This window comes from Sparus aurata, chromosome 16, assembly GCF_900880675.1.
Source record: "Sparus aurata chromosome 16, fSpaAur1.1, whole genome shotgun sequence".
In the NCBI taxonomy this organism is placed as follows: Eukaryota; Metazoa; Chordata; class Actinopteri; order Spariformes; family Sparidae; genus Sparus; species Sparus aurata.
In genome coordinates, this window is record NC_044202.1 from 11,403,106 (window position 1) to 11,423,400 (window position 20,295).

At 41.5% G+C, this 20,295-nt stretch overlaps 3 protein-coding genes across 6 annotated transcripts; all 3 read left to right on the forward strand.

The window, feature by feature from the left end:
* The first annotated feature begins 977 nt into the window (after nt 1-977).
* Nucleotides 978-3,173, forward strand: LOC115597343 (platelet-activating factor receptor-like). Of its 2 annotated transcripts, none has more exons than XM_030443175.1 (2): nt 978-1,082; nt 1,983-3,173. In XM_030443175.1, the coding sequence occupies exon 2, from the start codon at nt 1,989-1,991 to the stop codon at nt 3,135-3,137; it is 1,149 nt and encodes a 382-aa protein (XP_030299035.1). In that variant the 5' UTR covers nt 978-1,082; nt 1,983-1,988; the 3' UTR covers nt 3,138-3,173. The 2 variants fall into 2 exon arrangements, with proteins under 2 accessions (XP_030299035.1, XP_030299036.1); XM_030443176.1 differs by lacking the exon at nt 978-1,082 and adding an exon at nt 1,291-1,424.
* LOC115597345 (platelet-activating factor receptor-like) lies at nt 2,501-10,213 on the forward strand. Of its 3 annotated transcripts, none has more exons than XM_030443179.1 (2): nt 2,501-2,539; nt 8,463-10,213. In XM_030443179.1, the coding sequence occupies exon 2, from the start codon at nt 8,469-8,471 to the stop codon at nt 9,555-9,557; it is 1,089 nt and encodes a 362-aa protein (XP_030299039.1). In that variant the 5' UTR covers nt 2,501-2,539; nt 8,463-8,468; the 3' UTR covers nt 9,558-10,213. The 3 variants fall into 3 exon arrangements, with proteins under 3 accessions (XP_030299039.1, XP_030299041.1, XP_030299040.1); XM_030443181.1 differs by lacking the exon at nt 2,501-2,539 and adding an exon at nt 3,168-3,180; XM_030443180.1 differs by lacking the exon at nt 2,501-2,539 and adding an exon at nt 7,476-7,844.
* Nucleotides 10,214-15,341: 5,128 nt separating this feature from the next.
* LOC115566079 (platelet-activating factor receptor-like) lies at nt 15,342-16,935 on the forward strand. Its single transcript, XM_030391817.1, has one exon. It carries the CDS (start codon nt 15,342-15,344, stop codon nt 16,440-16,442), a length of 1,101 nt encoding a protein of 366 aa, XP_030247677.1. The 3' UTR covers nt 16,443-16,935.
* Nucleotides 16,936-20,295: the final 3,360 nt, after the last annotated feature.

Sequence of the window (20,295 nt, forward strand, 5' to 3'; positions counted from 1 at the left end):
CTTTTTAAATTAACATTGGAAACAGATGTACTGGAGATGCATATGAGTATCTGTAATCTGATAATTTGCTAGATTTTGATGTTGATCTGAAAGCAAAAGCGACGGTTTTTCTAAACAAGTAGGTGACGGAGGTGGAGTGGGACACAGCTGAGCGAGGCAGCCAAAATGAACAATCCTCCTGAACTCCTCTGACCTGTTTTCCAGGCAGCCAGGAGATAAGATGAATCGTGACTGAATTATGGTAACGTCTATCCCTTAAAGTATGTATTGACTGAAATCTCTTCGTTGACAGACAGGAAGCCAGTGTAAACTGCTGAGAAGTGATGTGATCTACTTTTTTGGTTCTTGTTAGGACTCGAGCAGCAGCGTTCTGTATCAGCCACAGCCGTCTGGTGGATTTCTACCTGTCAAGACACCGTAACGGTAGTCGGGTCTGCTGCAGATAAATACACAGACAAGTTTTTCCAAATACTGCAGAGACATAAATCCTTTTATCCTGGATATATTCTTAAGATGATAGCAGGCCAACTCTGTAATTGTTTTAGTGTCAATGCTGAAATTCAGGTCTGAGTCCATGATCACACCAAGATTTCTGTCTCGGTTTGTAGTTTTTTCAACATTACGGATTGAAGCTGAGCAGAAACTTCTAGCACAGTGTGTAAAGACAGAAGGAGGACGGAGACATAACTATGACTGACCGGGAGCCCCTCAAAATGCCTGTGCATGTCAATATAAAGAACAATTAAGGCACACTAATCACAATACATGTAACATCAAACAAATCTCTATGTAGAAGAGGCAATTCATTTTTATTCCAAGATTGCTCCAATGTGGGTGTCTCGTTTGTTTAGTTTCTACAGACAAGACCCCAAGGGAAGAAGACACGGAGGCGGCTGTATGCATTTTGGATCATTGGGATTTCCAAAGTAGACTGTAAGAAGTTCTTCCCTCTTTTGTCATGACCTCTGATGCACTCCCACTGACACAGAAACCCGCCCCTTTCAGGAAACTTCACGTTATTGAAACGGACACATTCACACTGCTCACATCTTGAGACATATTAGAAGAGAAGAAGCAGTCTGGTAAGTTGACATCCTGTTTTATTTGCTCTTTTTGTGCGACATGTCAAGGCAGGCAGATCAAACCATGTCCTGTTTTGAACTGTGAAGCTGATTTATGCGCTCAAACTTGAAATGTTAGGGAGGTTTTGGTTATATGAGGTTTAGAACGCAGGTAAAATGCTGCTGTCAATAACAATGATTCAGGAGAGATGAAGAAAACTCAGGGACACCGATGACTTAAATTGGAGTATATCTAGTATATATTAACCATGACCTGGATGACTGAGAACCTTCATCAACACGTTGGAGTAGTTTGTACAAACTTACAAGGAGGAGCAAAACAACAGCACATCTACATACAAAGTGAGTATTCAAGTTAATCCTCCAGAGTCTCATCAATGTTCAGATGAAGTCTTCAGCTCAGAAAACATTCCTCCCATATATGGTTATCGATTTACCCACAAATTAGTTGGAAATTACTGCAGACCAAGTGAGGAATAGAAAAAAAATGCGTAGAAGACATTACATCTGCTACCATAGATGGTTTACACAAACAATTAACTTTGGTTTGTTTGGGATATTGTTCTGTTGACATAGCTACAGCAGCTTCAAACTGCTAAGTTTGCAAAGACCATGAGATATAAAAAACTCATAGATCAGATGTCACTATGCCCTCATCCATATCTTATAGGGCCTAACGTTTATACAGGGTACGTACGACATGTTGTCTTGTGAGGCCAGAGTTTTCTGGACCTTAGATTTTTCTCCCACAACTAACTAAGGTTATAATGTTCCTGAAACATTAAAGAACAAAATCATTTTAGCAGGTGCACCTAATATATTGTCAACAGAGAATATTCTTTCAACTCAACATGCTTTCCAAGACATTTCCCTGATGCTGATGTGTTCTGTCTCCAACAGACAAAAATGGGCAATGGGAAAGTCAATGTGTCAGGCACCTCTGGTGTGGACCCTGGAAGTAACTCGACCTTCCTGGATTCCGAATTTCGTTATGTCCTCTTTCCAGTTGCCTACAGTATCATCTTTGTCCTCGGCCTTGTAGAGAACATCTACGTGCTGTATGTCCTGCGCTGCCTCCATGGAACAAAGAATATGGGCGAAATCCGCATCTACATGACGAACTTGACCATCGCTGATCTTCTTTTTGTGCTCGCTCTTCCCTTGTGGATTGACTATTACAGTCGCGGAGGTGACTGGATCTACTCAGACTTCAGTTGTAGGCTTACTGGTTCATTGTTCTTCATCAACACCTACTGCTCCATCCTCTTCCTCGGAGCCATAAGCGTCAACCGGTACTGGGCTGTCACCCAGCCTCTGGATGCTGTCTCTTCGGACCACAGACGTCGTGGGATCATCGTGTGCGTCATCATCTGGGTGTTGACCGTGTCAATGGCTGTTCCATCTCTGAAATCTCCAGGGACCAACCCTGACAAGAACTTCACTCGCTGTTTTGAAGGGTACCAGAATCAAACATATTTCGAAAAGAAAAAAGTGGCTGCTCCTCATTTTGCAATAATTGGATTGTTTTTTGTCGTCTTTTTTCTTGTCGTGGTGTGTAATTTCCTCATTGCTCAGGCGTTACTTTCGCAAAGTCCCACTCAGTCTATGATTATATCTAAAAAGTCCACCAGGACCATGTCTTCGACATCTAGTAGACCCAGAGGCTTGAAACGGAGGGCCCTGCAGATGTTGATAGCTGTGGTGGGGGTGTTCATTCTGTGTTTCCTGCCCCACCATATCATTCAAGGCCCCTGGACACTGGCAGTGTTGCGGATCGAGGATGGCTGGGGCCACGTAAAGTGGAGCGAGGAGGCTCGTCAGGTGTTGAGTGACGCGCATCAGATCACTTTACTTCTCATGGGCCTCAATTGCATTTTGGATCCAGTAGTTTATTGTTTTGCTACAAGGAAGTTCAGAAGCTTCATCATGGGACACATTAAAAAGTTAGGAAAGGGAGAGGGCTTTTCCCAGACGGCCAACAAACAGCTGTTCATGGACAGCAGGAATCAGAGCCTGAGGCCCCAGAACGAGGACCAACAGCATGAAATCGACTGATATAAACATGTACTATTTGTATTAAAAGGTAGATTATGTTACGGTATGTGAAATACACAAGAGAACATACAGAATGATGTTGCACCTATAGCTCGTTGTCTATGTGGTGTTGGTAGCTGTCCTCCCCAATTTTTTCAGTCACCAGCCGCCACTGGCACCCACTAACACATATGCCGTAAGGCTTCAACTTGTCGTACCCGTCCACATACCAAACATAATTTGGACCACGGCTGACATAAATGCGCCGTCGCAAACGGTTGTGCGCATGGAGATCGACCCCATTTCTGTCCAGTAGTCTCATTAATTGGCGCACAGTTTCCCTGTCTGTGATGAGTCCGGCCATCCAACATTTCTGGTGCATCCATCGGTATCCGTGCTGTTGGCCAGATGTTTGCAGCTGTTGGGATATGAAGGAGGCCACCTCTGCTTTATCTGTTTTATTGCGTCTCCGCCAAAGCTGGTTCCTCTGCAGCTTTCTCTCCAACGTCCGAAGGCTTAACTTATTGTCATGTACTTCTTCCAATAAGGTTAAAATCTCACGATTTGTAAACCCACGTCTGAAGTAGTCTTCAATGATGAGATCCATTTGCGTTTTAGACTAGACTTACCCCCAGTTTCCACTGGATACATCTCCGCCACGCCAGCGGAGCAAATACGCTTCACTTAAGTCAATGTGTTAATCCCAACCAGGTCCGCTGCGCTGCGTATCCGCTCCGTCCCAGCTCCGGCAGTCCGGAGCCCTCCGGCACAGATACGCAGGACTTCTATATCTGGCGGATGCCGGAGCACGGTGCAGCAATTCAGCTGAATTTAGCACAGAGTAGACAGGAAGTCAAGCGCCAAAATAACAAACAGCATCTGTTTACCTTTCAAAATAAAACACTCTGTGTTGACACCAGCACATGAATCTCACAAAAGAGACAAACACAAGCTCTTCTGCTGATCCTTCGGTCGGGAACACTTCGTGTTGTTGTTTTTAATAACACAGACCAATAACTGCGGTCGTGAGTGATTATGTGATTATCGCGGGAACTCCTCTGCCTCGTGACCCAGCTGTCTACCGTACTGCGCTGTGGCGGACTCAATCCGCAACCGGTGGGGATAGGTGGACGGCGGACGGCGGAGCAAAACCGGATCGGAGCTGCAACGCAGCGAACACGTATCCAGTGGAAATTGGGGGTAAGCCTACGCTTACGGTTTCGTTTCCTGATTAGTAGGCTATCTCCTAATTTTGACTTAGTATCTCATAATTTTGATTTAGCTATCTCATAATTTCGATTTAGTATCTCATAATAATGACTTAGCTATCTCATAATAATGACTTAACTATCTCATGATTTTGACTTAGTATCTCATAATAATGACTTAGCTATCTCATAATTATGATTTAGTATCTCATAATTATGACTTAGCTATCTCATAATTTTGACTTAGTATCTCATAATAATGACTTAGCTATCTCATAATTATGACTTAGTATCTCATAATTATGACTTAGTATCTCATAATTATGACTTAGCTATCTCATAATTATGACTTAGCTATCTCATAATTTCGACTTAGTATCTCATAATTTCGACTTAGTATCTCATAATTTTGACTTAGTATCTCATAATTATGACTTAGTATCTCATAATTTTGACTTAGTATCTCATAATAATGACTTAGCTATCTCATAATTATGACTTAGTATCTCATAATTATGACTTAGTATCTCATAATTTCTTTTCACCAGGAGAGAGAGGACGAAGGCAGCAATTCCTAAATTCTCACCAACCATTAAAAGTCGGGGGAAACAACACAGAGTTGCAGAGGAAAGGCTTTAACTGATAAACAGTTAAGAAGACAAATATGATATGCTACCTGTGTGCATGACAGAAACTACAGACTACATTAGCATACTAAAGATTCATCATAATATGTCTTATCTGATAAGTAACAAAAAATCAGTGTAGGTGTGAATAATAGCATCGTAAACATGTTTATAATTGGATTATATGACATTTATAAGAACTTAACAGGTAATAGATGCCAAAGAGCATTAATAAAAGCCTTATGAGTTTCCTATATTCATTTATAATAGCATTACAAACACATTTATTGAGTTTAAACTCAATAAAATCAACTAGTCCTAGCTCCGGGCTAAGGATAGCACTGAGCTTTGGGACCATCTCGAAGCTAAGACAAGCTAAGCTAACAGGCTGCTGGTTTTGGCTCAGTAATAAGATTGGTGTCGATGTACTTATCTAATTCTGCCCAAGGACACATCAATATTTCATCAGACGTACACACTTACATGAAGTCAATGATAAGATGTCAGTCAACCAAGCCACATCTCACATAAGCTGTCCTCCATTTCATGACCGAGACAATTCTCACCACTTACTGTGGAATCTTTTGAATCCACACCCAAACCGCGAGCGACAACATGTATCGTGAAAAGATTTTCCTTTTTTTTTCCTTTTATGGTGTGAGCCTGTATACCCAAGCAGTGGCACAGCACGTCTGGCAGGCATGCAGGGCGCAACCACCAAAAGCTCTGCTCTCTTGTTCCACCGCCAAGCCATAATAACAGCAATAAACTTGGGGAGGCTTAATCTTAAAAAAGAGATTGATCTTAATCTAGGAATTACACTGTGGCACCAGCGAGAGGAGGACGTGTTGTTTGCTTATACATAGGAGCTGGAATTAAACATTTACCACAGAGGGGCGCGGTGGTGGTGGTGCATGCAGTTCACAGTTTGACACAGGAGCATTTACTGTTTTTTATTAGCCTGTCCCTCCCCCTTGTGGTTAAAATGAATTACTGCACAGTTAAGACTCAACTGCTGAGAATAAGAACAAGTTCAGTCTCAGAGTGGTTTGTACAACAGGAAATCATGAATTAAAGCCATCTAGATGTGTTAGATGTACCTTTTTGAAGCTGGGGGCTGGGTTGTGTAGTGATGGATTTCATGTGATTGGAATATCAGATTACAAAATTACAGGTGTGCTGTCTGTATCATGTTACGGGAAACAGACAGCACACCTGCAGCTTGCGCCAGTATTGTTTTTGTAAGTGATATCTGTAAATGCGTATGAGTATCTGTAATTTGATCATTTGCTAGATTTTGATGTTGATCTGAAAGCCAAGGTGACGGTTTTTCTAAACAAGAGGGTGATGGAGGCGGAGTGTGACACAGCTGAATGAGGCTGCCAAGAAAAACAATCCTCCTGAACTCCTCTGACCTGTTTTTTTTTATCGCCATATTGACTGATTGGAAGTAGTAGCGCTTTTATTGACTGAGGTGCATTTTTAACTCAACGGTTAAACACATACTTTGTGTATGTGTGTGTATATGGTTTTATAGGCAAGGCAAGTTTATTTGTAAAGCACAATTCAGACACAAGGCAACTCAAAGTGATTTACAGGGGCATAAAATGACATGAAAGGATATTAAAAATTGCATTTAAAATACATTCAAAACAAGTAGGAAGACATCAAGGAACAAAACATCAAAACAAGTTGAAAAATACGTTAAAAAGGGTTTAAAAGAGACAAGACTAAAGAATAAAGGTCACAGTGCAGTTCAAAGCCTGAAAATCGCTTCAGTGAAAGGCTGCGGTGAACGGAAAGGTCCTCAGCCTTGATGTAAAAGAGGTGAGTTGTAGCAGACCAGCATTTTCTGGGGGCTTGTTCCAGATATGTGGGGCATAATAACTGAACGCTGCTCCCCCATGATTAGTTTTGACTCTAGGGACTGAAAGAGGACCTGTACCTGACGACCTCAGAGGTCTGGATGGTTCATGACGTTGCAGCAGATCAGAAATGTATTTTGGCCCTAAACCATTCAGTGCCTTATAAAGTCTGCTGAAGATAAATGCACGGTCAAGTTTCTCCAAATCCTGCAGAGACATAACTTCTTTTATCCTTAATATATTCTTAAGATGATAGCAGGCTGACTCTGTAATTGTTTTAGTGTGGCTGCTGAAATTTTCTGAAATTTTTTGAAGATTTCTATCTCGGTGAATAGTTTTCAACATTACAGATTGAAGCTGAGCAGAAAATGTTAGTGCAGTGTGTAAAGACAGAAGGAGGACGGGGACATAACTGACTGCCTGGGATCCCCTCAAAATGCCCGTGCATGTCAATATAAAGAACAATTAAGGCACATTAATGACATTACATTTAACATTAAAACAAATCTCTGTGTAGAAGAGGCAATTAATTTTAACGATTCAGGCTAAAAGCCCAAACATGACTCACTGAAGACACAGACACTTGTTTAATCAGGGGTCTGACTGTCTGTAGATTAATAAGAGCTGTTAATTTAATTTAATGTAGAATCTAAAAAGAAAAGGAAAAAAGTTTTGGTTCCAATTTAGGGAACATTAAAACTGCTGTTGTGATAACTTCATTGTTTAATGACAATAATTCCCACGTGTTTGTTGCACTTCTTGAATAATTTCCTTGAAACACTGAAACGGAGAGCAGAGCAGCATGCTGGAGAACATTCAGTAGTTGTAAGAAACGGAGGTGGCTCTATGCATTGCATCACTGGGATTTCCAAAGTAGACTGTAAGAAGTTCTTGCCTCCTTTGTCATGACCTCTGAAGCACTCCTCCTGACACAGACACCCGCCCCTTTCAGGGAACTTCACTTTACTCACACTGACACATTCACACTGCTCACATCTTGAGACATATTAGAAGAGAAGAAGCACTCTGGTAAGTTGACATTCTGTTATATTTGCTCTTTTTGTGCAACATGTCAAGGCTGGCAGATCAAACTATGCCCTGTTTTGAACTGTGAAGCTGATTTATGTGCTCAAACTTGAAATTTTAGGAAGGTTTTGATTAATTAGAAGGTTTAGAACGCAGATAAAACGCTGCTGTCAATGACAACTGTTGTGGAATTTCAGCTTGCTTGACCATTCAGGAAACATGAAGAAAACTCAGGGACACCGATAGCTTAAGTTGGAGTATATCTAGTATATGTTAACCATGACCTGGATGACTGAGAACCTTACAGCAGCTTCAAACTGCTAAGTTTGCAAAGACCATGAGATATAAAAAACTCATAGATCAGATGTCACTATGCCCTCATCTATATCTTATCGGTTTAACGTTTATACGACATGTTGTCTTGTGAGGCCAGAGTTTTCTGGACCTTGGATTTTTCTCCCACAACTACCTTACATGCTAAGGTTATAATGTTCCTGAAACATTAAAGAACAAAATCATTTTAGCAGGTGCACCTGATATATTGTCAACAGAGAATATTCTTTCAACTCAACATGCTTTCCGAGACATTTCCCTGATGCTGATGTGTTCTGTCTCCAACAGACAAAAATGGACGTGTCAGGCACCTCTCGTTATGTCCTCTTTCCAGTTGCCTACAGTATCATATTTGTCCTCGGCCTCGTCGAGAACATCTACGTGCTGTATGTCCTGCACTGCCTCCGTGGAACAAAGAATATGGGCGAAATCCGCATCTACATGACGAACTTGACCATCGCTGATCTTCTTTTTGTGCTCGCTCTTCCCTTGTGGATTGACTATTACAGTCGCGGAGGTGACTGGATCTACACAGACTTCACTTGTAGGCTTACTGGTTCATTGTTCTTCATCAACACCTACTGCTCCATCCTCCTCCTTGGAGCCATAAGCTTCAACCGGTACTGGGCTGTCACCCAGCCTCTGGATGCTGCCTCTTCGGACCACAGACGTCGTGGGATCATCATGTGCGTCATCATCTGGTTGTTGACCGTGTCAATGGCTGTTCCATCTCTGATATCTCCAGGGACCAACCCTGACAAGAACTTCACTCGCTGTTTTGAAGGGTACCAGAATCAAACAGATTTCGAAAAGAAAAAAGTGGCTACCCCTCATTTTGCAATTATTGTATTGTTTTTTGTCGTCTTTTTCCTTGTCGTGGTGTGCAATTTACTCACTGCTCGAGCCTTACTCACTCAAAGTCCCGCTCAGTCTACGATTATGTCTGGAAAGTCAACCAGTACCATGTCTTCAACATCTAAAAGACCCAGAGGCCTGAAACGGAGGGCCCTGCAGATGTTGATAGCTGTGGTGGGGGTGTTTGTTCTGTGTTTCCTGCCCCACCATATTATTCAAGGCCCTTGGACACTGGCAGTGTTGCGGATTGAGAATGGCTGGGGCCACGTAGAGTGGAACGAGGCGGCTCGTCAGGTGTTGAATGAAGCGCATCAGATCACTTTACTTCTCATGGGCCTCAATTGCATTTTGGATCCAGTAGTTTATTGTTTCGCCACAAGTAAGTTCAGAAGGTTCGTCATGACCCACATTAAAAAGTTAGGAAAGGGAGAGGGCTGTTCACAGACGGCCGACACACAGCTGTCCATGGACAGCAGGAATCAGAGCCTGAGACCCCAGAACGAGGACCAACAGCATGAAATGGACTGATTTAAACATGTACTATTTGTATTTAATGGTAGACATGTTACTGTATGTGAAAGACACAAGAGCACATACTGCATGATGTTGCACCCATAGCTCGTTGTCTGTGTGGTGTTGGTAGCTACACCCTCAGAATCACTTTTTAATCTGGGTTTTGCAGTTTTGCAAGCAGAATTACATCAACGAACAGATCTGGCTGAGAAATCAGCTGGCGATGCAACATACACATTGTTTAGATAATCCAACAGGTGCTGTTCTGCTTTACGTACTGCACCAAAAAAAGATATACACATATTTACAGACTAGTTGTCTCTTTTTGGTTGTTTAGCGGTTGTCTTCTCTCTAGATTACAAACACACAATCACACACACAATAAAATATATGTGCATACCAATGATTGTCTCCATCAGATATGTGACAGTTTTGACTTTTTTATTGTGACATCCTGTAAAAATATACCATGATTCACTGTGGCAAAGAAAGCTAATGCTTCTCATTATTCAGATTTCTGCTGTATTTACTATGAGCTTACCTGCTGTTTTAAAAAAAAATCATTTTTAATGGCACAGTTTTTGTGTTATCTTGTTGTTCTTTGATCGAAAAGGCAGTGTTGCTGGTTTGACTCCATAAGTCTTGAAATAAAGTTTAATTTCTATGTTCAATTTGCAATATCATTTCTGACAAATCAACCCATCAACAGTGGATGTAGTTTGAGACACACTGAAAATTGCTGCACATTACAGATTTTAACAATGTACTAACGGAGAGAGAAGTGTTTCTTCCAGTTTTTTTCTTGCAGTGTGAATCTTATAGGCACAGGCTTAGGTTAACCCTGTGTTAACAATGTATGTACAAAAAGGGGCTAATTTATCCCGGGTTAAACTAGTCCTAGCTCAGGGCTAAGGACAGCTCTGAGCCTTGGGTCCGTCTTGAAGCTAAGACAAGCTAAGCTAACAGGCTGCTGGCTTTGGCCCAGTGATAAGATTGGTGTCAATGTACTTGTTTAATTCTGCACAAGGACACATCAAAGCTGCTGCTCTGAACAGCACAAAGTGTGAGAGTGGTGGTGCATGCAGTTCAGAGTGAGGTCTGGATCCTCACCTGGGCTAAAGTCACTCCAACACTGTCTACACTGTTTAACACAGGAGAACTTACTCTTTTTATTAGCCTGTCCCTCCCCCTTGTGGTTAAAATAAATTACTGCACAGTTAAGACTCAACTGCTGAGAATAAGAACCAGTTCAGTCTCAGAGTGGTTTGTAAAAGCTAAGAGTGCCCCACAGGAAATCATGAATAAAAGCTATCTAGATGTGTTAGATGTACCTTTTTGAAGCTGGGTTGTGTAGTAATGGATTACATGTGATTGGTATATCAGATTACAAAAAATGAGTGCAGAGTACAAACAGCCCAGACTACATTTGAAAAAAGGATTCAAGAATCAAGGATTACTTGATTACACTTTCAATAACATCTGTATTAAATTGTCAGTTTTTATGAAACTCTTTTCCGGCCAGGTTTAAAGGTGACCTAAATAATGTTTGTTTTTTCTTTTCTAAATAACTAGTGCATTGCCCGTAGGAAGCATGTATTTCTATAGAAAAGTGGGAGGTTAAGTAGCTTTATCATGGATGACCAAATGAGGCTGTTTTTGAAGGTGGGACGTCAGGGATATAATTGGCTGTTTTTGATTATACCATTATATGTCACCTTAAAAACTATTTACCTTGCCTTACTTGGTGTAAGTATTTTTAGCACAACCTCACATGTGTGACTGACTGTACAGTTATTTTTTCATTTTAAGGTACTATATTAACACTATGGACCTAAAATCACAAAATAACATAAAATCAGAGTAGAAAAAGTTAGTTTTTTTACTGTGAAAACCACAAATATGTTTAATGGACCAATTGCATTAGTTATAATGCACATATAAATTGTTGTTTGCTTAATTGGTGCATAAGTTTTTGAAATTTACAAAGCTATGTGTAACTATTTACATTTAAATGCAGGCAATGCCTCAGGCTCAGGGCTCAGCTCATTCCTGCCTGTTCCACATTCAGCCGTCTCCTCCTTGGTTTGCCTCACAACACGACTCCACTACTCACTAAACACACCACACCAAACACTACATAACACACTGACTATACACTCCAAACACGCTATATGCCACAAATCTCTCAACTCTCAAAACTCGCTATCTCTGTCGCTGTCTCCAACACATCACTGCTGCTGTCAATCATCCGCCGATGTCCCTCCCACATCTTCCTGTTCCTCAACAACCAAACTTGCTGCTTGGACACTTTCGTGACAAAAGCACATTTTTACTGTTTCTTCCTGCACCAGACATAAAGCAAACGTAACGGCAATGTTCGCGAAAAAGCGTGTTGGACATTATTTACCCTAAATCCGTTTTTGGACGTGCCAGTGCGCCCGCTCCGTCAACTCGGTAGGTAACGTTAGGCCGTGTGGGTCGGCTAGCGGCTAGCAGCTAGCTACACACAAACATCCACAGATTCCGATCCCACTTTGTTGACCGCGCGTCTCCGGATCTCCTCAGGCCCGAACAGACTCAGTCTGGACTTATTTAATCTCATTATAATCCACAACAGTCAGTTTAGATGAACAGAACAGAACAGAATGGGACCGAACCGCCGGCAAAATCCCGGTCCAGCTCGCGCCGCTGCAGGTATAAACCCGCTTGTGACAAAAGCACATTTTTACTGTTTCTTCCTGCACCAGACACAAAGCAAACTAATGGCAATGTTCGCGAAAAGGCGTGTTGGACATAATTTACCCTAAATCCGGTTTTGGACGTGCCAGTGCGTCCGCTGCATCGACTCGCGCCGCTGCAGGTATAAATCTGCTTGTTTTTTTAAGGTATGTCGTGGGCTTGAGCTCTGCAGTAATTGGCTCTGGTGCGCACGTGGCCACGGTGTGCAGTGGTTGGTTCTGGTGCCCACATGACTGTGGTGGCTCCGGTGGACAATGCTTGCAGAATTTGTAAAGCATTTATGAAATAATTTATTCACGCTATCATTGCAGTCCAAGCAAATGCTTACTGCACACCACTGAACCACGCAGCAGCCATGTTGAAAGTCTCAGGTCAGTCTGATCCTGATCCGCAGAGATATTTGAGGAACACACACACACACAGACAGACAGACAGAGATTCCTTGTATTATAGATAGATGAAAATCGAGTTTTTATGTTTTTTTGAATTTACATTGAAAACAGATTAACTTTTAATGCGTACGAGTATCTGTAATCTGATCATTTGCTAGATTTTGATTGTGATCTGAAAGCCAAGGTGACGGTTTTTCTAAATAAGCGGATGTTGGAGGCGGAGTGGGACACAACTGAGTGAGGCAGCCAAGAAAAACAATTCTCCTGAACTCCTTTGACAAATAATAACAATAATGAACAGCATCCAGCATGTTGTGGGATACAGACAGCAAACCTGTAGCTTGCGCCATCACTGTTTTTGTAAGGATTGTGTTTGTAAGCATAACTGTTAATGTGTATGAGTGTCTGGAATTTGATCATTTGCCAGATTTTGATTGTGATCTGAAAGCCAAGGTAACGTTTTTTCTAAATAAGCGGATGTCGGAGGCGGAGTGTGACACAGCTGAGTGAGGCAGCCAAGAAAAACAATCCTCCTGAACTCCTCTGAATTATGATGACGTCTATCCCTCAAAGTATGTTGATCGCCATATTGATTGAAATCTCTTCGTTGACAGACATGAAGCTAGTGTAAACTGCTGAGAAGTGGAGTGATGTGATCTACTTTTTTGGTTCTTGTTAGGACTCGAGCAGCAGTGTTCTGTATCAGCCGCAGCTTATCCCTAATATATTCTTAAGATGTGGCAGGCTGACTCTCTAATTGTTTTACTGTGGCTGCTGAAATTCAGGTCTGAGTCCATGATCACACCAAGTGTTCTGTCTCGGTTTGTAGTTTTTTCAACATTACAGATTTAAGCTGAGCAGAAACTGTTAGTACAGTGTGTAAAGACAGAAGGAGGACAGGGACAATACTGTGACTGCCTGGGAGCCCCTTAAAATGACTGTGCATGTCAATGTAAAGAACAATTAAGGCATACTAATGACATAACATTTAACATCAAACAAATCTCTATGTAGAAGAGGAAATTCATTTTAACCATTCGGTCTAAAAGCCCAAACATGACTCACTGAAGACACAGACACTTGTTTAATCAGGGGTTTGACTGTCTGTATATTAATTCGAGCTGTTAATTAATTGTTTAATGTAGAAGCTAAAAAGAAAAGAAAAAAGTTTTGGTTCCAATTTAGGGAACATTAAAACGGCTGTTGTGATAACTTCATTGTTTAATTTAATTAATGCCCACACGTGTGTTGCACCTCTTGAATCATTTCCTTGAAACATTGAGCCGACTCATTTTTCTCAAACTATAAACTCAAGGATAGTGAGAAACTGATTTTGCCTCAAGATGTTCTCAGAGAAGTCATGTCTTTAATCAACTACATCACATTTAATGGTTTTATCTCCACTTGCTCAGAGCAATTAAACCATTTTTCTTTGAGCAGGCTAACTGTAAAATTCCAAGATTGCTCCAACGTGGGTGTCTCTTTTGTTTAGTTTCTACAGACAGGACGCCACAGGAAAAAGACATGGAGGCGACTGTATGCATTTTGGATCACTGGGATTTCCAAAGAAGACTGTAAGAAGTTCTTCCCTCATTTGTCATGATCTCTGAAGCACTCCCCCTGACACAGAAGCCCACCCCTTTCAGGGAACTTCATATTTATTGACAGTGACACATTCACACTGCTCACATCTTGAGACATATTAGAAGAGAAGAAGCAGTCTGGTAAGTTGACATCCTGTTATATTTGCTCTTTTTGTGCGACATGTCAAGGCTGGCAGATCAAACCATGCCCAGTTTTGAAATGTGAAGCTGATTTATGTGCTCAAACTTGAAGTGTTAGGGAGGTTTTGATTAATTAGAAGGTTTAGAATGCAGGTAAAACGCTGCTGTCAATGACAACGATTCAGGAGAGATGAAGAAAACTCAGGGACACAGATAGCTTAAGTTGGAGTATATCTAGTACCAGAGACGTTCTACTATTGCTAGTACATATTAACCAAGACCTGGAAGACTGAAACCCTTCATCAACACGTTGGAGTAGTTTGTACAGACTTGCAAGGAGGAGCAAAAAAACAGCACATCTACATACAAAGTGAGTGTTCAAGTTAATCCTCCAGAGTCTCATCAATGTTCAGATGAAGTCTTCAGATCAGAAAACATTCCTCCCATATATGGTTGTTATCTATTTATCCACAAATTAGTTGGAAATTACTGCAGACCAAGTGAGGAATAGAAAGAAAATGCGTAGAAGACGTTACATCTGCTACCATAGATGGTTTACACAAACAATCAGCCTTGGTTTGTTTGGGATATTGTTCTGTAGATGTATCTACAACAGCATCAAACTTCTAAGTTTGAAAAGACCATGAGATATATAAACTCATAAATCAGATGTCACTATGCCCTCATCTATATCTAATAGAGCCTAACGTTTATACAGGGTACGTACGACATCTTGTCTTGTGAGGCCAGAGTTTTCTGGATCTTGGATTTTTCTCCCACAACTACCTTACATGCTAAGGTTATAATGTTCCTGAAACATTAAAGGATGAAATGATTTTGGCAGGTGCACTTAATATATTGTCAACAGAGAATATTCTTTTGCCTCAACATGCTTTCCAAGACATTTCCCTGATGCTGACATGTTCTGTCTCCAACAGACAAAAATGTCAGGCACCCCTGGTGAGGACCCTGGAAGTAACTCGACCTTCCTGGATTCAGAATTTCGTTATGTCCTCTTTCCAGTTGCCTACAGTATCATCTTTGTCCTCGGCCTCGTCGAGAACATCTACGTGCTGTATGTCCTGCGCTGCCTCCGTGGAACAAAGAATATGGGTGAAATCCGCATCTACATGACAAACTTGACGATCGCCGATCTTCTTTTTGTGCTCGCTCTACCCTTGTGGATTGACTATTACAACCGTGAAGGTGACTGGATCTACACAGACTACCCTTGTAGGCTTACTGGTTCGTTGTTCTTCATCAACACCTACTGCTCCATCCTCTTCCTCGGAGCCATAAGCGTCAACCGGTACTGGGCTGTCACCCAGCCTCTGGATGCTGCCTCTTCGGACCACAGACGTCGTGGGATCATCGTGTGCGTCATCATCTGGGTGGTGACCGTGTCAATGGCTGTTCCATATGTGATTCTTCCAGGAACCAACCCTGACAAAAACTTAACTCGCTGTTTTGAGGGGTTCCAGAATCAAACAGATTTCAAAAAGATAATAGTGGCTGCCCCTCATTTTGCTATAATTGGATTGTTTTTTGTCGTCTTTTTTCTTGTCGTGGTGTGTAATTTCCTCATTGCTCAGGCGTTACTTTCTCAAAGTCCCACTCAGTCTACGATTATATCTAGAACGTCCACCAGTACCATGTCTTCAACATCTAGAAGACCCAGAGGCTTGAAACGGAGGGCCCTGCAGATGTTGATAGCTGTGGTGGGGGTGTTTGTTCTGTGTTTTCTGCCCCACCATATCATTCAAGGCCCTTGGACACTGGCAGTGTTGCGGATCAAGAATGGCTGGGGCCACGTAAAGTGGAGCGAGGAGGCTTGTCAGGCGTTGAGCGATGCGCATCAGATCACTTTACTTCTCATGGGCCTCAATTGCATTTTGGATCCAGTAGTTTATTGTTTTGCCACAAGGAAGTTCAGAAGGTTCATCATGACACACATTAAAAAGTTAGGAAAGGGAGAAGGCTTTTCACAGACAGCCAACACACAGCTGTCCATGAACAGCAGGAATCAGAGCCTGAGGACTCCATAACAAGGACCAACAGCACGAAATGGACTGATTTAAACATGTACTATTTGGATTAAAAGGTAGATTATGTTACTGTATGCGAAATACACAAGAGCACATACAGAATGATGTTGCACCTATAGCTCGTTGTCTGTGTGGTGTTGGTAGCTAAACCCTCAGAATCACTTTTTAATCTGGGTTTTGCAGTTTTGTAAGCAGAAGCACATTACTGAAGCACATCTGACTGAGAAATCAACTGGCGAGACAACGAACACATTGTTTAGATAATCCAGGTGCTGTTCTGCCTTATGTATGGCACTAAAAACAGATATACACATATTTACAGACCAGTTGTCTCTTTTTGGCTCAATCGGATATGTGACAGGTTTGGCTTTGCCTAGGCACGTTTAATATGGTTTTATAAGAGTTTTTATTTTCCCTCTGGCATTCGATATTGTGACATACTGTAAAAATATCCCATGATTCACTGTGACAAAGAAAGCTAATTTTACCATCATTCAGATTCATTCTGCTGTGTTTACTGTGAGCTTACCTGCTGTTGCATTATTTTTTTTTATTTTTTCTTAATGGCACAGTGGCTTTTGTGATCTTGTGTTGTTCTTTGATCCAAAAGGCAGTGTTGCTGGTTTGACTCCATAAATCTTGAAATAACAGTTTTATTTGCATTCAATTTGCAATATCATTTCTGACAAATCAACCCATCAACAGTTGATGTAGTTTGAGACACACTGTCAGGTTCTCGGGAAACAGGGGATACTCAGGAGGAAGGGGTTAGACCCAAACGCAGTAAAACAGGGGACAAGAGGCAGGATCAGGGATGAACAAAAGGCGCGCTTTATTTTAAAGCTGAATGTAAAAACCCAAAACAGACAAAACAGGGACGAAAGAACAAAGTAGCAACTGAACAGTGAAACAACAAAGTGCAAAGGAAAAAGGCAAAGTACAAACCAAAACCAAAGTTCAAATCAAAATGCGAAATGCAAAACTCAAAATCCAAAAACACATACCAGAAGGAATGGGGAGCCGACGGGAACAGAGACAGGAGCAGGCATGAGCAGGGGCAGGGGCAGACGAACGAAACGGAAGACATACAATGACCGGACAGGGAGTGAAGGGAAACACACAGACTAAGTACACCAGCAATGATTACCAAACGAGGAACAGGTGAGGAGAGAGAGGAGGGAGGAAGCCAGGTGGGTTAACGAAGGGGAGGAGCACAGAGGAGCAGACCAGGAGGGAACAAGGCAGACAGACAGAGGGAGACAGAGGGCAGACCACAGGAAAAACTTAAAGGGACAAGGCATGAAAAATCCAAACACAAAAAACACAAGGCAAAATCTGGAATCATGACACACACTGAAAGTTGTTGCACATTACAGACTTTGTTGACATGTACAAACAGAGAGAGAAGTGTTTCCTCCTGTTAAGTGGGAACAGTTTCACACGAGTACTACAGATCTGTGGGTTTTAACACATTCAGATATTTTGCATAATTAGATGAAATCAAGCAGCTTTTGAGGTAATCCACACATCGACAAACTGTGAACCCAAAAGATCAGCTATCAGGTTAAAGGCACTGTTGAGCTCTATATGCAGATATAACTACCGTCTCTTCTTCCTCTTGTTATCGCACATCTCCACCCTCCCTCCCTCCCTCCCCCTGTTCATGGCAGACTTGAGTACACATTGTCCGTAGTCATGTTGGTGATGTCCAGATCAGTGTAGGCTTGGTTGGTGCTTGTGTAATTCATGTACACATCTCCGTCACCGTCAGCTGGTGGAACAACTCCCCTGGTGAGCAGAAAAATGTGACCAAACTGTTAATGTACACATCCTTTGGATTCACATCATCATAAATCTAATTTATTTTCTGTAGAGATATTTACTTTGGTGACTTTTCAGGTCCAGGCAAACCTATATATAAATAAAAAACAAGTAATTAAAATTACTCTCAGATCATTTACTTAAAATCGAAACCGCAAATGCATTGTGTTTTTCACCTTTCGCCACAGTGGTGGATGTAGGCTGTGGGTCAGCAAGTCTTTTCCAGCCCAGCCAAAAAAGAATTAGAAAGTTGATGATCAAAGCCAGGAGAGAGAGGACGAAGGCAGCAATTCCTAAATTCTCACCAACCATTAAAAGTCGGGGGAAACAACACAGAGTTGCAGAGGAAAGGCTTTAACTGATAAACAGTTAAGAAGACAAATATGATATTCTAACTGTGTGCATGACAGAAACTACAGACTACATTAGCATACTAAAGATTCATCATAATATGTCTTATCTGATAAGTAACAAAAAATCAGTGTAGGTGTGAATAATAGCATCGTAAACATGTTTATAATTGGATTATATGACATTTATAAGAACTTAATAGGTAATAGATGCCAAAGAGCATTAATAAAAGCCTTATGAGTTTCCTATATTCATTTATAATAGCATTACAAACACATTTATTAAGTTTAAACTCGATAAAATCAACTAGTCCTAGCTCCGGGCTAAGGATAGCACTGAGCTTTGGGACCATCTCGAAGCTAAGACAAGCTAAGCTAACAGGCTGCTGGTTTTGGCTCAGTAATAAGATTGGTGTCGATGTACTTATCTAATTCTGCCCAAGGACACATCAATATTTCATCAGACATACACACTTACATGAAGTCAATGATAAGATGTCAGTCAACCAAACCACATCTCACATAAGCTGCCCTCCATTTCATGACCGAGACAAATCTCACCACTTACTGTGGAATCTTTTGAATCCACACCCAAACCGCTAGCGACAACATCGTGAAAAGATTTTCTTTTTTTTTCCTTTTATGGTGTGAGCCTGTATACCCAAGCAGTGGCACCGCACGTCTGGCAGGCATGCAGGGCACAACCACCAAAAAGCTCTGCTGTCTTATTCCACCGCCAAGCCATAATAACAGCAATAAACTTGGGGAGGCTTAATCTTAAAAAAGAGATTGATCTTAATCTAGGAATTACACTGTGGCACCAGGGAGAGGAGGACGTGTTGTGTGCTTATACATAGGAGCTGGAATTAAACATTTACCACAGAGGGGCGCGGTGGTGGTGGTGCATGCAGTTCACAGAGTGGGGTCTGGAGCCTCACCTGGGCTAAGTCACTCCAACACTGTGTACACTGTTTGACACAGGAGCATTTACTGTTTTTTATTAGCCTGTCCCTCCCCCTTGTGGTTAAAATGAATTACTGCACAGTTAAGACTCAACTGCTGAGAATAAGAACCACTTCAGTCTCAGAGTGGTTTGTCCAACAGGAAATCATGAATTAAAGCCATCTAGATGTGTTAGATGTACCTTTTTGAAGCTGGGGGCTGGGTTGTGTAGTGATGGATTTCATGTGATTGGAATATCAGATTACAAAATTACAGGTGTGCTGTCTGTATCATGTTACGGGAAACAGACAGCACACCTGCAGCTTGCGCCAGTATTGTTTTTGTAAGTGATATCTGTAAATGCGTATGAGAATCTGTAATTTGATCATTTGCTAGATTTTGATGTTGATCTGAAAGCCAAGGTGAGGGTTTTTCTAAACAAGAGGGTGATGGAGGCGGAGTGGGACACAGCTGAGTGAGGCCGCCAAGAAAAACAATCCGCCTCAACTCCTCTGACCTGTTTTTTTTTATCGCCATATTGACTGATTGGAAGTAGTAGCGCTTTTATTGACTGAGGTGCATTTTTAACTCAACGGTTAAACACATCCTTTGTGTATGTGTGTGTATACGGTTTTATAGGCAAGGCAAGTTTATTTGTAAAGCACAATTCAGACACAAGGCAACTCAAAGTGATTTACAGGGGCATAAAATGACATGAAAGGACATTAAAAATTGCATTT

Bases quoted from the DNA above. Each gene is read 5' to 3' on its own strand.
- LOC115597343 (XM_030443175.1), top strand. From the start codon at position 1,989: ATGGGCAATGGGAAAGTCAATGTGTCAGGCACCTCTGGTGTGGACCCT.
- LOC115597345 (XM_030443179.1), top strand. From the start codon at position 8,469: ATGGACGTGTCAGGCACCTCTCGTTATGTCCTCTTTCCAGTTGCCTAC.
- LOC115566079 (XM_030391817.1), top strand. From the start codon at position 15,342: ATGTCAGGCACCCCTGGTGAGGACCCTGGAAGTAACTCGACCTTCCTG.